Source organism: Anas acuta, chromosome 9 (assembly GCF_963932015.1).
Source record: "Anas acuta chromosome 9, bAnaAcu1.1, whole genome shotgun sequence".
Classification (NCBI taxonomy): domain Eukaryota; kingdom Metazoa; phylum Chordata; class Aves; order Anseriformes; family Anatidae; genus Anas; species Anas acuta.
This window is the reverse complement of record NC_088987.1, coordinates 23,966,904-23,983,053: the sequence shown is the minus strand read 5'-3', so window position 1 is coordinate 23,983,053 and position 16,150 is coordinate 23,966,904. Positions and strand designations below refer to the sequence as shown.

Below are 16,150 nucleotides of genomic sequence, written 5' to 3'. Positions count from 1 at the left end.
TCATTTTCACTTCAAATTTTGCCTTGGGGGTGTTTTTCAGTTTGAAAAGAATATGCAATTTTATACTTGCTACCAGCTAAGTTTGATAGTAAATGTAATAATACAATAAAATAAAAATATTGCTAATTTTTAATTTTATCATTTTACGAGATGCACCATATTGAGACTGCAAATGTTTTACTTAGGATGGGGCAGCGATGCACCTCATCGGTCCTGTGAAGATCAGGAATTGAGTTGAGAGATGTGTTAATGATCTCTGCCTCCGTGGATGCGCGTGGTGCTGATGGTAGGTAGGCTAGACAAACAGGGATGAAAGTATCACTCATGATGATAGATAATCCCATTGTTTATTAGACTTGTAGAATATCCCACATTGGAACAGACCCACGAGGATTGGGTCCAACTCCTGATATGTGGGACTACATGGCATGAAATACCCCTCTAATGCTGGCGGGATCTCAGAGCTATTGGGTTAATTATGCAAGTAGGAAGGGAAGGGAGAACAATCTTCAGATAGTTGAAAATACTGTTTTGAGCAGCCATAGCATGAATTTTCATACAAAACTAAGAAAAGTCAGCTATGTTTCAATCTCAGTGTAATGAGCTTTGCCAAGGTTTTTGGGTACTTTCTTTAAGCAGTGTTTTCTTCTCTCTTGTAGCAGCTAATTTAATGAAACACTGATTCAGTCACTCATTCCTGTTTTCAGTGAGAGCATTTATACTCGCTCCACTCTCAGGCAAAGGGAAAAAGAAAAAAAAAAAAAAAAAGAGTTGCCCTGTCAGCACCTCGCTGCTTATTGCTCCTTCCACCAGCCCTGCTGTATGCAGGGTCAGAGAGCTGCCGTCTGAACAGCAGGCGTGTGGAAAAAGGTAAGGACCATTTCCTGCCAATCGCTGGGGCATGGAATGTGCTGTTCTTGTGGGGGTGGCTTTGGTTTTGTTTTTGCGCTCACTGTTCTGTACAGGCTGAGTGCTTCCCTCTTCAGACCGGGCTGTCAGTGCTGCGGGCTGCCCCGGGAGCTGGGCAGCTTCAGTTTAAGGTTTCACAGGGGCAGGGGGCAAGTTCAACCGGCTCCTCGGGAGCCAAACGGGGCCGTGAGGGTGTTTGGGGTGAGCGCAGGTGCTCGCGGCAGCGGCTGGGGGCTGCCAGGAGAGGAACGGAACGGGCACAGGGCGAGGGGCGCAGCGCTGTGAGGGGCGGGGAGCCCACACGGCCCGGGGCGGGGCCGAGCCCCTCAGCGCCGCCGCGGGGCCGCCCCGCCCCCTCGCCCCGCCTCGCCGCGGATTGGCGGCCGCCGTGTGTACACACACCGGGCGCGGCCAATGGCGGGCGGCGGGCGGCCGACCTCACGCGGGGCGGCGGCCAATGGGAGCGGCCGCTCGCCAGACGCCGCCAAGCTTGTGCGGGGGAGAAGAAGGAGCCGGGCAGAGCGCGGCGGCGGCGCCAGGCGGCGAGTGGGGGCCGGGCGCGGGGGGGCGGGGGCGGGACGCGAGGGGCCGGCGGGGGAGGGGGGGGGGGAGCGGCGGGGCCGCCACGCGCGGGGTTCGCGGCCTGGCCCCGGGGGGCGCGCACCCGCCCGCGGGGCCTCCTCGCGCGCGGCCCTGAGGCGGCGGCGGGCGGGGCGCGGCGGAGGGCCCGGGCTCGGCGCAGGGCTCGGCGCGGTGAGGGCCCCGCCGCCCTCCCGGCGCCGCCGCCTAGGCCCGGCTTGCGCCGCCGCGTCCCCTCCCCTTCCTCCCCGCCGCCGCCGCCGGGGCCTGCGGGCACCGGGGGCCGGCAGCGGGAGGCCCTGCCCCGCGGCTCCGCAGCCAGGGGCTGGGGGCCGGGCCGGGAGGGCCGCCTGTCAGCGCGGGCGCACAATGGGGGCGCTGCCGGGGGGGCGGGCAGGGGCTGAGCCGCGGGGCCGGGGCCTCGGGGGCTGCTCCTGCCCCGCGGGGCTCCGCTCGGCGCCCTGCCCGCCGGCCTGCCTGCCGGGCGGGGACAGGGGCAGGGGCAGGGGCCGGGGCCTGCCGGGGCTGGCGTTGGTGGGCGGGTGTGCGGCGGGCAGGTGGAGGGAAGGGAGGCGATGCTCGGTCGCCTCGCGTGGTTCGGAACTAGTTGGGCTATCGTCGTGCCTCTTCAGCGGCATTTAGCAGCCAATGGGTTTATTTTTTCCATTTAACACAGATTTATTTATTTATTTTTAATCTATTTCTGAGAAGGATGTGGTCCCATACTAAGGACAAGATGGACAGTTATTAAATGTTAGCAAGTTTACCTCGTGGGTGAACTTAAGACTGATCGCGTTTCCTTGTCAAAATTGCTGGGCTTTTTCCTAAGCAGTTCTTGCTTGCTCAGAAATCACTGATTTGACACAAAGAGCAGAAAGAAACCATTTGACCCGTGCTGCGTTGGTGCAGTTAACTTCATACAAAGCACACGCCCCTGGTAGGAATCCTCTTTATTGCTCTAGAGGGTTCTGCTGGGCAAGCTCACGTCTCAGAGTGACACAGTGCTGCTTTCAGCACGGCACCCAGAGTCCAGCTGTCCAGTGTAAAAGGGACAGGCCAAACAATTTGGCTGACCAAAATAGTGCTGCTATGCAGAGGGTGCTGGTACTTCAGGAGAGTTCCTAATTTCCCACTCTTGTATCTGCTGGATGCTACTGTAGGAGCCTCCTGCACATCTGGACCTGCTTGAGGGACAGTTGGAGCAACCTCAAAGTGAACATACGGCCTTGTGTTTTAGCATCTTGCATTGGGTTTGGCTAAAAGTGCTGTTACAGGTTTGGTGAAAAGTAGGAATTGAAATTCTAGTCTTGTATTCCCTGCAGGAGCGTGTAACGTTATTCAGTTTAAGTGAGCAGATCTCTTCATCGTGCCTAGAGGAAAGTCTAGCGCACATCTCTAAAAGCAATAGAAGAATAATGACTGGATAGGGTTAGGGGAGGGAAGCTGCAGCCCATACTGTGTAGACATTAATACTTCCGCATCCTAACGTGGATCAGAATGGAGGGTGGGTTCTGTAGTTATAACTATTCTAATGCAGTTCTTAGACCTGCATTTCTTCTGGTGTGCTACCTTAAAAAGTATTCTTAGAACTGTCTTCAATAAGCAGCAATTTCATACAGTGTTTGCTTTGTCTGCATACTTCTTGGTGTAATGATTAAGAACTTCTCAGTTGCCTTTCCAATTACTTTCATGGGTAATGATCAACACCAAATCTTAAAATAGGAAAAATAAACTGTTCTGTGTGCAGTCTGGTGCAAGGAAATACATGGGGGGAGTTCCTGTGTGCAAAACCAAGAAGCCATTGGAGTCAATAACATCTTAAGTGTTTGTTAGAGAACAATCCACGTGTGTTGGTGTGCAAATGGTGTGCATGCTACCCAAAAGCTGATGATATAACTGCCTGTTGTGGGATCTGAAAAGCCAGGTATGTGCTAGTGATGATGGGAAATACTGTAAGAAGCTGTAGGTGCAGCGGGCGGTGACAGTTTTATAACCACTTCCTGGTTGGACTCAGTGTGTGCTTTGTAGCATCCACTGTTAGGATGAGATTCACTTCCCCCCACCCATTTCTCGGTTTGCGGACTGTAGCTCTTTTGCAAGAAGGTGAGGCAGTAATAAGTTAGCTTACACTCGTGGTCTCATTAAAGGAACCTTTTTGCTGCTTTGTCTTGTTTCCTGTGTGGAATGATAGTTTCCAATAAAGGGAAGGCAGGGTGGTAGCTGAGGTTATGCTTCTCCTATTCCTGGATAGCTGGTTCTTTCCCAAAAGAGAATGTGTCCCTAACATGAAGCTTTTCTTTCCCTCTGTAGGCTGAAGTCCATTTGTGAATGCAGTTTTGGTCCTGTCACGTATTTTTTTTCCTTGTTAGGGAAAGTGAGGGCACGCTCCTCTGTTTGGAAAGTCAGGTTCGTGCTGCTGGCAGGTTGGTCTCTTTTTGGGTCGGATGAGGAAATGATTGGGTTCTGTCTAACAGAGCCCCTTATTGACCGCCGCCAGGTGACTCCTTCGCAGGGATGCAGGAAGGCTGCTTCGGGAGGAACTCGTCCTTTTCCCAGTGGCAGCGGTTGGCAAGTGTGTTCTGGGTCAGTGACCTCTTTTGTTCACTGGTTTGTTATCGGGGATTTCAGCCTGAAATGTAGGTGGAAAAAAATGAAGAAAAAGGGATGTTCGAAATGCAATTGGCAGGTTGCTACAGGTGAGGTTGTGTGAGTGAATTCTTCAACCTGGTAGCAGCTGTTGTATTGTTTTGTGTGGAAACGAAAGCCTTAAAGGCAAACAAATGTATCAGTGTTTGCTCATTAATGCTTGTGAGTGCCAGTGCACTAATGTGTTAAAAGTCACGTGTGACCCGTAGCGGTCATCCATATATTAAACCTTTCCTGTGTGAGCAGGAGTTATAATTAGGAGAATAGCTCTAATAGGCCTATAATGGAAGTTACGGTGGTGACGTGACCAGTAGTTGAGAGTAAGATTAGGAACTACAATAAAAAGTGAGCTTATGTCCCCAGAGTGAAATCAAAAACCTGTAGTGAGGGGTTCTCCGTACGTTGTAAGGAAGGAGAGAACTTTTCCCTTCGTTATAAACTTGAGCTTGAGAAACTTGAGAAATCCATTTCTGTTCTCTGAAACGTGCAATCCAACTGTTGCAAGCTTCAGTTAGAATCCGGCTTATAATTGTGAATACATTTAAACCTTTTTAAAAAATTAGTTACTTTTGTATGTAAAACTGGTAAAATTCAGGCTGTGTGTCCATTCTGTATAATAGGTCAGGCTTCTGCTGCCTCTCAGAAGCAAATATTCTTGCTCCTCCTCGCGCATAAGAAATTGGGAAAGCTGCGATCTGAAGACAAAACATCCCGCCCCTTCCTAATACATTTCCAAAGCAAGTGTGCATTTCAGTGAACTCCCCAAAAGTATGGACTAGTCTTCATGCGAACAAAACACATCCAACCTTTTGTTACACTTCAACCCAGTGGTAAATTTGAAGTATGCCATAAATGCTTTTTTCAGAGGCTGCATCACGACACGGTGCCCCAGCAGAGGGAACTGCTCAGGTTGGGGCTGTCTCATGCGCAGGCCGAGGGGGTCACCTGGCGTGTTGGTGAGTCGTGGCACACCGAGAGCTTCCTTCTGCCCCCCTCCTGCCCCGCGGCTGCTGGTCTGAAACTATTGGGAGCTAAACTGGCTCAGCAAGGGGTCAGGTAAAAATGGGAGTTGCTGAGTGTGCAGCGTGGGGAAGGAGTGGGGGACTGAGACAGGAAGAAGTCAGAGAGCCCTTTTAGTAATGATAGTGGCACGATCTTATGTCAGCGCAGCTTGTTGCAGGGAGCTGCACCCTTTGGGTGGTTTTGTGTGCTGTAATCGAGATTTGAGAGTTTGTGCATCGCTAGAAAAGAAACCCTTTTTCCTCTTTTGCCTTTCTACCAGATTTTTTAACTTCTCCCCTTTGGTGAATACTGTCATAATCTTCAGTCCAGGCAAGAATAGAGTTAATAATAGCTTTACACAGGAACAAAGCTCCTAGGAAGTTATAAGCAAAACATGGGAAATAGCCATTAGGTTTCTCCCCATCATTGAGTTTGTTATCCCTATATAACTTGGTGATCTTTAATTAAATGTACAATTATCTTCAGTTCATTAGACATGAAGATCCTTCCAGCTGCAGGGTATGGAAAGAAGCGTATCTGAGCAGGGCAGTTACACTGTGCCATGCGCTTGCCAATGTACCGATAACTCTGGACACTCTAAAATCTCAAAATTAAAGCTTATTACAAGGCAATATCCAGAGCATTCTCTGAAGTAGCAAGAAGTTTGTTTGAGACCTCAGTACTGCCAAAGATGCTCTTGTCAGCTGAGCTTAATGAAAGAGAAGCTGATGTATTTACTGGCACTGCACAAAGACTGGCTTACCAAGGTATTTTTCAGTCATTCGTATAGATCACTCAATTTTGTTTTCCAAATGTCATCCCATTGCTAAAATGAACATCTGAAGAGAAAAAAAGTACGGTTTTGAAAATACAGTATGCTCTTAACTGGCAGAGGGTTTTACCTGCCTCTGTACTGAACCTACCTGTACTGAACCGGTAGAAGCCCACACGTTGTGCCCTGTATTGCAGTCGGCTACAGGAAAGTGCCTGGGCTAGAGGGCCACTTAAAGAACAAAAGATAAGCTTATAGGGTAGGTTGGCTACTTAACAGAACTGCTGCTAAATTTCTGTTGCTTTGAAATGTATCAGCGCACGTGAGTGCTGATAGAAGTAAGTTGTCTCAAAAAAAAAAAAAAAATAAAAAGGTCAAGTCATCTATTAAGTGCTTTATGAACATTACCCGCTCTTCTGATGTCAAACCCTACATGCTTTATCTTGAATGACAGTAAGCTGGTTTGGGGAATTAAAAACGGCCCCAAACTAGGTTTAAGTACATGGCAATCATTCCGCGTTTAATGTAACCTCCTCGTTACTTGAGCAATAAGGGACATGCTCAATGCTTTTGAAACAAGCCCTGAGTGCTGCAACGTGTAGTTTAGCATTGCTGCTCGCGTGGCCCTGGGTATGCCTGAGAGCTTGTCTAAGAAACTCGGTGCCTTGAGGGGAGGGATAGCCAGTCGCAGGATTTGGGTCTAAGGCAGGCATGGCATCGGGCTGCTCAGCACCACCAGGGCTGGGGCAGCAGCAGCACTTTGGGCACAGCACTGACTGCGTGGCGTGGCAGCCAAGTGCTTGTAGACGCTGGGCACCGCCAGCTGGGAGATTTATTACAGCTTTGGACTTTACCCCTGCGCTGTGTGGCATTGTCCCTTGTGCATCCGCTCAGACCTATTTTCATCCCATGTCACCGTGCTGTTCCAGGCATCTGCTGGCCTCCATGGACAGCTTTTGCTCATTGTGTTGCAACGCCTGCACCAGTGACAGCAAATCTAGCGAGTCGTAGCAGTAATGGGGATGCAGTGTTTGGGGTTAAGTCAATGCTGAAAGGGATCTGATTCATTTGCTGCCTCGGTATGTGCTGCATGAGGTCTGCGAGGGACACTTCCCCAGCATCCTCCTGACAAACCACACTGAACATCAGCTGTTCGTTGTGTAACTTGGGTGCCGCTGTCAGGAGGTGCCCCGCTGGTTGTTCTGACAGCACTGGCATTTTGTGCCATCACAGCAGCTGAGGAGAAACTGGTTGGTATGGGAATTTACTTGGTTTCTTTCCTTCTGATTTCTCTGATGTTAGCTGGTTACCCCAAAGCCCAGGATGAGATGTTTGCTTTCAAATAGGTTCACATACAGCTGTATCTTCCTTTTGTGTCTTGGCTTAAAGCAGTCGAGTTCATTTCATTTTTGTGGAATGCAGTAGTGAAAAGAAAGTACTTTTGTACTTTGGCTTCATAGGTTGCAGTCTTTTAAGTCATATAAAAATGATTAAACCATGAGTGCTTCAGGATTATCCAGTCCTAAATAGTTTCTTTTTCAGTACTGCGTGCAATAACGAAACCAAGTTTGGTTTCACTAACAGCCATAATTTGTAGAAAGAAGATAAAGCAGTGTTTGTGCTTCGTGTGCCTTTCAGCCTTCAGAGCTCTACATGGGCTTGATGCTTTTAAACTCCCTCCTCTTCTCAAGGTATTTTATTTTGTTAAAAATTCCAGTGCCATTTTACAGTCAGGTCTCTTAGATTTGCTTTGTTCAGTCTCTAATCACCTCGTCTGTTATCAGCTAGGGCTTTCCTGAAGGCGTACTTTTACTTTGCTCACACTAAATGCTGGAGAAAAAAAAAGTTGTAGTTCCTGTAAGATCTTCATCACACACATCATAGTGGGTGTTCCTCTTGCATGTTTCCTAAGAGCTTCTTCCTTTTTTATTATTTCCAACATCAAAATTAGGTATGTGACGTGCTGAATACGCCCTGGAGTTGGGTTTTTGGAGTTCTTCATCAAGTGACAAACTGGTGTTGTATGGCCATTCGGTGATTCTGTGGCATGGGTATCCCTGTTTTTTTTCCAGTCTGTGGGCCAAGTTTATTCCTTGTGCATATACATAAAGGATAAAGCTGAGACTGTGTCATATGAAGACGAGTAGGGGAAAAAAAAGTTTGTCAACAGATCAGTGAAATCTTCTTAGAGATGTGCAAAATCGTTAACTTGAAGTTCAGAAACTTGGTAACAGAGCTGTTCTTCTGATTCTCAGAGTAACAATAAATTAATCTGATGATAAACAGATTTTTTCACGAAAATCAGTTCTTCTTGACCTCAGTTGCTTCAAAAAGGAATTGGATACTGAAACATTGTTCAGGAAGAAGGTGACACGCTTCTGGGAGCAGGTGGATTTGGGACCAGTGCTTTCTAGTTCTGAAACTTTACTGCTCTGAAAGCGGAGATACGAGGCAACATATGTGTGACAGGTGGTCTGCTCTGTGTGGATGCTGGGCATAAATTAGTTGTTTAACATGGAGCCTGTGCTGCTTGGTAAGGAATCTCTTGTCCCTGCTCTTCCCTGACATCAGCTTTGGAGTGCCGTAGCTTGGAGCTGGTGCGTTAGTGCGAAGCGTTCTGCTTTGCTGTTACTGCAACTGCAGAGTACGTCTGCCTTGTAACTTGTGAGGAGGAATATGTACAGGTAACCATTCTTGCGCTGTTTTGTGGGAATTTGAGCTTGATTATCTAGGTTTTCGTAAGCTTAAAGTTGTGGAAGAAATCACAGCCCAAACTTCACAAAGTTACACAGCTCACTTTGCTCACTGTGCCCTACATTTGACCAAAATGCAAGATTAGGGGAGTGGGTTATAAGCCAAGGCTTAGGTTACAAAGGGAGAACCTTACTTCAAATAAAGCAGCCTCTGTGCCATGTGCCTTGGGCTCTAAACCTGCCTTTAGGCAGCTTCATTTCAGTAGCATCCAGTTAAAGGACAAAAAGGCAGAAGTTTGTGTTTCTGCATCAGTGCAGTGCAGGCTGTCAGGCAGCGATGGGGACTGAGGAGAATCTCTGTTCCGAGGCCATCTGTGTGGGTTCTTTTGTCTGAGCCTGACGAGAGGTCATGGCAGATGGTGGGGTCGCAAAGTCTGGCTTCTTGCGCTTGACAACGTGTTCATAAAGCTGGAAGAACACCGACTGCTCATCCAGGCTGAAGAGCATCGGGGCAGAGATGGTAACAGTTTGTGGATGGTGCCTTCTGGATCGCTAAGCGTGGTGGCAGATAACCTGGCAGAGATGGAACTGCTTTGCTTATCTCTCAGCAGTTTAAAACTGCTTAGCAGGTGTGTTCTTAACTATGGGAGTACCTTACTTGTAAAGCCTCTTAAAGCAGGACAGAAAGGGCAAGCTATGTAAATTTTGGCCAGGGCTCCAGATGACGTATTTGGAAAGTGTGTGTAGGAGGAGGAGGAAGGCAGAGAAAGAAGCAGCACGTGGATCCTCATTTTCAGGTGTGGTGCAGGGTGTCAAGTATTTGCTCCTTGCCATGACCACTGTTGCTTTATGGCCTCTTTGTGGCAACTTTTCAGGTTTCAGCGAGGTGTTCGTGTGCTGAACAGCTGCTTGGTCACGGCTGCAGGGAAGCCAAGACCTAGGGGAGATGGATACAACTCCTGCAATAGCAAATGGAGAACACCTCCAAGTTGCATGGCATATTTTCCACTAACTCCAGTAACAGTTGAAGGGATATAATGTCTGAATGCACCAAGAAATCTGTAGAAAAGTCACAGAATTTAGTATTCTTCTGGATTAATCAAAACTGAGCGCAGTGATGGTAGAGTCCCTCAAGAGCAGTGCACACTGCTGAAACTGGTTGGGCACTGCTTTAGAAGGGAGGTGAAGACACCGGCCATTCTCAAAGCTTGCACAGGGTAAATCACAGGGGAAACAGCATAAATTGCACCTGCTTTTGCAGTTGGTGATTTCTGCTGTAAATGGTTGTGACTCATAGATAGTAACTAGTTTAGGCATCCTCTAAAAGATTTTTCTGACTCGATTCCACTCTTGAAAGTGTGAACATTTCTCCCTCATGCATCTAAGTGCAATTCAGATGACTTTTGTAGTCCATTTATTAACAGCAAGTAGTACTTATAAAGTACTTTCAAAGTACTTAAGCATTTTGTCAAGTTAATTCTGTCTTTAAAATGTTTTTTTTTTTGCTGCCAGCATTTCTTTGTAACTTTTCTTCAGCTTTCTGTAAGGCTTCTGGAAGCTTTGATATAAAAAGAGGTCACTTTAAGTATTCTTCAGTTTAGTGGAATGTTTATCTTTTCCTGGAACACTAATATTCTCGTCCTAATTACAGTATTAACCTTCTTATATAAGGACAATATAAAAGCCTGAAAATATGTATTAAAAAAATGAGTTTGAACTGGAACACGTTTTTTTTTTAGATGTTTCCTAAAAATACTAAATGTTTGCTGTGTGGGTACATTTTGTATTAATTCCTACTTCTTATCAAGATCTTTGAACATCTGCAGCAATGGAATTAGAAGCGTTCTCTGGAGGTTAAAGACGCAATGGAGGGAATTAATTCACTTCTGGTTTTTAGGGTCAGTCTGCATTAGATGTAAATGATTGCATGGCTTTAATTATGAGACTTTAGTAATGGTCTGACAAGCTCTGCCGGCACATTAATATTTTTGGAGCTCTGTATATAAGATTACATCTCTGACTATTTCAGGCAATGTAAACTTCTAGTATCCGCAGAACCTTTCTGTTGTGGTGATACTAAAAAGAAAAAGATTAAAAAAAAAGACAAAGAAATCTACCATCCTTGGGAGAAGCAGGGTTTCAGATAGAGAGGTAGTTGAAAATGTATTTTAACTCAGATGTTTTACTTTCTTACAGGATGTTTATTTTAAAGATTATGTGAAGATGAAAAGGGATATCTTATGGTTTTACAGAATATAAAGCAATACTCTGACATGACGGCAAAAAATGTAAGTTTATGATTCTATAACGTGTATTACCTTTTGTATTGACATCCTACCAGTCACTTCTGGCTTTCAGAATTTGAAGGTCTTTGTGTTTGATTCTTTGAATGGACAAGACTTTTGTGTACCACACACACATGTCCCAGCAGCTTCTGCAGTGCCAATTGAACGAGTTGGAGGCTCTTTAAGGATATAGAGTTTAATCAGCTACAGGTCAGGTCAATAATCAAGGCAATGTTTTATGCTGTTGTTTCCACTAACATCGCTCCAAACTTACCAGAGAGCATCTCATTTTGTTGAAGCACCAGAGTAAAATCCTTCTACTGAATCTGAGTCTCAAAACTAGAAAGAGCAGAAATAAAGGCACATTTCTGTGCTCGTGGCTGTACACTCCTGGTTTCCAGGACCTTCCTGCATGTTCATCTGCCATGTTAACCAGGTTGTAGAGTAGTGTCCTGAGGCTCTGTCTTCGACTTCCCTACCCCCGGTTCTGAGGAAGCTAATAAAATGGGTAACAGCCTGACCTTAGTTTTCTGCCTGAGTAGCTGTGCTTCTTGAGATACACAATTTGTATACAGAACAGTTTTGATTAAGCTTGGTGGTCAATGACTGAAGAGTGCTTTGAGTCCTCAACAATTTACCTGTTGGTTGCCTTTGGAGAAGCGTTCTCTGACTTAATTAAATCTGAACGGGTTTAGGAAGCAACATGACTAAAGATGTAGGTACCCCAGAATAAAAGTGTAGATGGCCCTAGGATGGCTCTCCGTTCAGTCCTTCAGAAACTGCTTGAGTTTTTGTGCACATTTAGTTAGGTTGATGTCCCAGGCATAGCTTGGTTACATGAATTCTCAAGTCTTGGAAGGTTTCTTATCTGTTGGCTTATTAATAGTTTTATTTGGTGTGTAGTTCGAGGGAAAGCTTTCAGATGTCTTATGTTAAACTGTTTGATTCAAGCTGGCAAAGTTAGCAAATGAACTGAGGTATATATGCAAAACCCTATGACTTACTTCATGGGCTATATTCATCTGTAGTGCAAATAGATAATTCATCTGATGTATGTGGATCAGCTACACAAATCTAAATCATTTGTAGGTTTGACCTTTTCTTCAGTGCAGTCCGAGGACGAATACCAACACCGATATAATCCGTAGTGTTCTGCAGTACAGTTAGATGACTGGAAGGGGTCTCGGGAGCGCTCTGCTCCAGCACCATGATTAATGCTCCAGGGCGCTTGCGTTCAGAACCCAGCTTGGGGCTTTGTCCAGGGCTGCTCAGGGCTTCGGGTTTGAAAGCCTCCAAGGATGGACATTTGACATCCAGCCTGGGCAACATGCTCTTGTGCTGAATATAGATGGATATTTTTGTTGTTAGTTCCTTTAAGTCAAGGCTATGGTTGCTTTATAGAGAAAGCATGCCATGAGATTTTCGACATTAAACTATGTAAATATAGTTATTTAGCTACTGTACTATGTATGGGTTTATTTAATTTAAAAAAGCAGTTGCTGTGGTGCAGATGGAAGTAGAACTTAGTTTTCATGTTTTTTAGATATACCCATTCAAAGGATTTGCAAAACAATAGTGTGATAACAAGGGTGATTATATGCTTTCTGTCCTTATTGGTAGCATTTTTACAGGATTTCATAATCAGAGTTACTCAGAACTACACACTCAGGCCAAGAGTGTTAGCCCAAGAGTGTTCTATTGCTGCTAGAAGGCCCAGGAACACTTCTGAATGTGTAGAGCTGCAGGGTTTAGCAATATATCTCTGGATTTCTGCAGCCTGAAACACGTTCTGAATGTAAGCCTGGTATCTGTCTGTTACGCTGTCTGTAATGTTTTACCAATCTCCAGAGGTTAAGGTGAAGCATACTTTTTGGACAGAGCTTCTCTGCAGATGTATCTCCATCTTTTTTTCTTTCTGTTGAAGCATCAAGGACAGAGAACTCAAAAGTAGTGGAATTTGGACGTTCATTCATAACATTCCTCATTGCTGTTTTTCCTTGCTAAACTTTTTATTGTGTCATGGGAGAATTATCACTGAGCAGTGGGCTCATGAAATGCAGAACTCTCCTAGTATGCTTGTGGAACTTATGGATAATTTTATATCTAATATATCTAATATCTATAAGTTACAGATAATTTGATATTTAATATATCTAATCTCTAACATATCTAATGGATAATTTGACCTTTTCTGGAAAAGAATCCCAACCAAAACACCTGCAAATAACAAAATGTTGAGTAAAAGTTATGAATTCTCAGAGATGAGATGTTTACATGGTTACAGTATGCATTGTACCCATATGCTATTTAAGTTGCCTTGTTGCAGTTGGTTATTTTATTCTTTTCTTATGTTGTAATGTGCCTTTTTCCTATCCGTTTAGTACTTAGGGTAAGAAAGCACCAAAACAGTATTGAGAAATGGAGGAAAAAAACAGCAAATACTCATGTTAAACTTGTTTTCAGGGCAAAATAAATAACGTGCCTCATACAGATTATTTGAATAAGAACTGTTAATTTTGATTGTCTAATCTGATTGTCTAATATAAATGTGCTTGTGAAGTTGTTTGTCACTGCTTCTCAGAGGGTGGTTGTCCTGTCAGTGATGAGGTCAGTTAACATGGCCATAAGAGTTGTCCCTTCACATGTCGGTGTGAAAGAAAATTAGAATAATTTAGCTGCTGAAGTTGGTTAAGAGGGTCTTGAACAAGCCTGAACACCTGCTTTAGAAAGGGAATTCCTTAAAAACGAAGTAGAGAGCACTAGCTGTTCTGAAGTAATATTCCATGCAAATATGTTGAGGGAGCCTTTCTTAGGCCCTGAGGTGTTTCAGTATGTGCTACTACAACAGTCTGTCTACAAATCAGTCTGTCAGGGCTTACAGGTATAAGAAAGCAACAATGAACAACTTCTGCATGCTATTATCTAGAGTAATTCTAGGTCAGAGAGAATGAAAATGTTTCAGGTTGATGGGAGAATGAATTTCTTGTATGGAAAGGGAAGGGTTGCAGGGAGAGGCTGGATAACCGAGCAGTATGTCAACCTGTGGAGAAGGATGGTAAGTTAGAAGGGCAACTCAGGAAAGTTTGCCCCATCCAAGATTTTGCTCTGTCCTTTGTTGGTTGTTTTTTGTTTGTTTGTTTTTCCTGTCCCCTTGCTCTGTTTGGAAACTTCTTGGTCACCTACTAGGTAAGGGGAAAAAGACAAAAGACTTGCTGAGAACATTTAATGGGATGCAAAGGCCCCCACCAAGTGTATGTTTCATCTTGTGGGTTGAGTTCATCTTGCTGCAGATAGACAAAAACAAGAATCGTGCCCCTGCCATACACAGTAGTCCAGACGCTCTGGGGCAGTGTTACAAAGCACAAGTGTCACGTGAACCATACAAAACGTAATAAATGATGCATACCTAGGTAAGCTAAGCCTGTAGCCTTAATTCTTTAAATAGGGTCTGAGTAAGAATGGGATACTTGTAGCACAGCTAACTACTTTTTTTTATTATTTTTTCTGGTTCCTTAAAATCCATTTTGGATTACATCTGCAATTTTCAAGCAGTTTATGCAAAATCTCTTCATTTTGCCAGGACATAGGTACGTAGATGATTAAACTAAAAGATCCCCAAAATCTATGGGTGTTACAGAAGTGCAGATAACGACATGACCTGCATTGGCATTAGTGACATCAAAAGGAAATACTGCCAAGGTCTTGTTCTGTTGCAGCATCGTAATACTGCATCAAACTTTGCTCTTCTTGAGGGTTTAGGTATGGTAATCCTTCTGTAAGAAACACTCATTTTACCTCTCTCTTATCATTTAAGCTCTCATGCAATTCATGGCCCTCCAGTGCTGTTCGTTGTGGAGTTTCCCAAACTCTCCGAGCCTGTTTTGGATCCCAGGCAGGACACATTGGCAGCGTGACCCCCCTTCCACACGAGGTGGCAGAGCAGCCCCGGGCAGCTGCTCCCCTCCCTCCCCTCCCTGCTCGCTGCCTGCCGCTGCCACCTAGTGGGGGGAAAGGGAAAGCTGAGGAAAATCGGCAGGGCTCGCTCTGTTGTAGGAGCAACTTTGGTGACAGCGGAGTCTGCAGCGACTAAAGCCATTGGTTGGCCGCCTGTGCACGGGCAGTTGGGTGCGACAGGAAAGAGCAGGTCCACCACTAAAAGCTGATAGAAGCTGATGGTCTGTATTGAGTGTCTGCAGGGCCTTTTGTGTACAGAGGTATGTAGCTTAGCTCATTTAGGCAGTATTTTATGGTCAGGGTAGTGCTGCAACAGTTAAGGTTCATATGGTGTTCCTGGTGGTGGAAAAATTTTAATAATGCTTCAAAAGTCTGGCACAGTGCTGGGGGCAGATTTTCCCCTTCAAAGCTTACTTGCCCGGTACAAGCTCTCTGGCTGAATGGAGTGACTGTGTGCTTCTATAGGTACTTTTTGTGCTTCTGCAGTTTAAGTCAGTGATATATTACTGCTGTTTAATTTGTCTTCAATCAAATGATTCTCTAATTTGATATGATTAAAATTCTGCTAGCAAACCTAGTGTATGGTATATTTTTACTACATACATCTCTTAAAAAAAAAAAAGGCAAATATTTGATCCTTGATTGCATAATTGTTTTTTCTTAACTTGCATACCTGAACACTTTGTTCCAGTTATTTAGAGAAGCACTCAAATTTTGTAACAATTCGTAAAGGTTTAATACTACTTTGTGTCGTTGCCTGCTGGAGGACTTGTGCTCTGATTCTGAGCAGGTTCCAGAGGAGCTCAGTCACTCGGTGCTTACCGCAGCTTCCGTCCTGGAAGCAAAACAAAATGCTTTGTTGAGCAGAGCTTACTAAGGTGCTACAGGGTAGTGCTCTGAAACTGCAGAATGCTGTGTCGTTCCTTGCTGTTGCTGGGCCCATCCCTTCCTAACTGGGCTCTGAGGGACTTTCCATCTCCTCCCTATCTAGGAATGGTGATCTTGTGTTTTTCTGTGCAAACGCCGCCTTTCTGTGCTCTGTGTACATGCCAAAATCAGAGCTGTGCCGTTGCGTACATGATTCATGTTCTCCACGTCTCTAGTAATTTACCCCGACTGTAAATCAGGTTCTCTCTGAAGGCCTGGGAATGTATTTTAAAGACATCAGTAGGCATGGCTCTCAGCCCGGTGCACCATGGTGTCTGGTACTGGGAATACAGGACAGCAGGCCGATTCCTCTGATGGTGTTGGTCGCAGCTGCTCCGGGACACTGACCTAGCCCATAATATTCAAAATGTCCTCCTTGAGTC

The 16,150-nt window shown here is 45.2% G+C and overlaps 1 protein-coding gene across 16 annotated transcripts in view; it reads left to right on the top strand.

The window, feature by feature from the left end:
* Nucleotides 1-1,319: 1,319 nt before the first annotated feature.
* TFDP2 (transcription factor Dp-2) overlaps nt 1,320-16,150 on the top strand; it is a 45,646-nt gene continuing 30,815 nt past the window's right edge. For 4 of the 16 annotated variants that reach the window (XM_068691478.1, XM_068691483.1, XM_068691475.1 and 1 more), the window contains exons 1-2: nt 10,428-10,499; nt 10,798-10,889. Coding sequence is in view for 9 of the 16 variants with exons in the window: in XM_068691475.1 (XP_068547576.1) it covers nt 10,842-10,889 (48 nt within the window). In the remaining 7 variants the exon portion in view is untranslated. The other 12 variants (XM_068691481.1, XM_068691470.1, XM_068691474.1 and 9 more) reach the window with 11 other exon arrangements.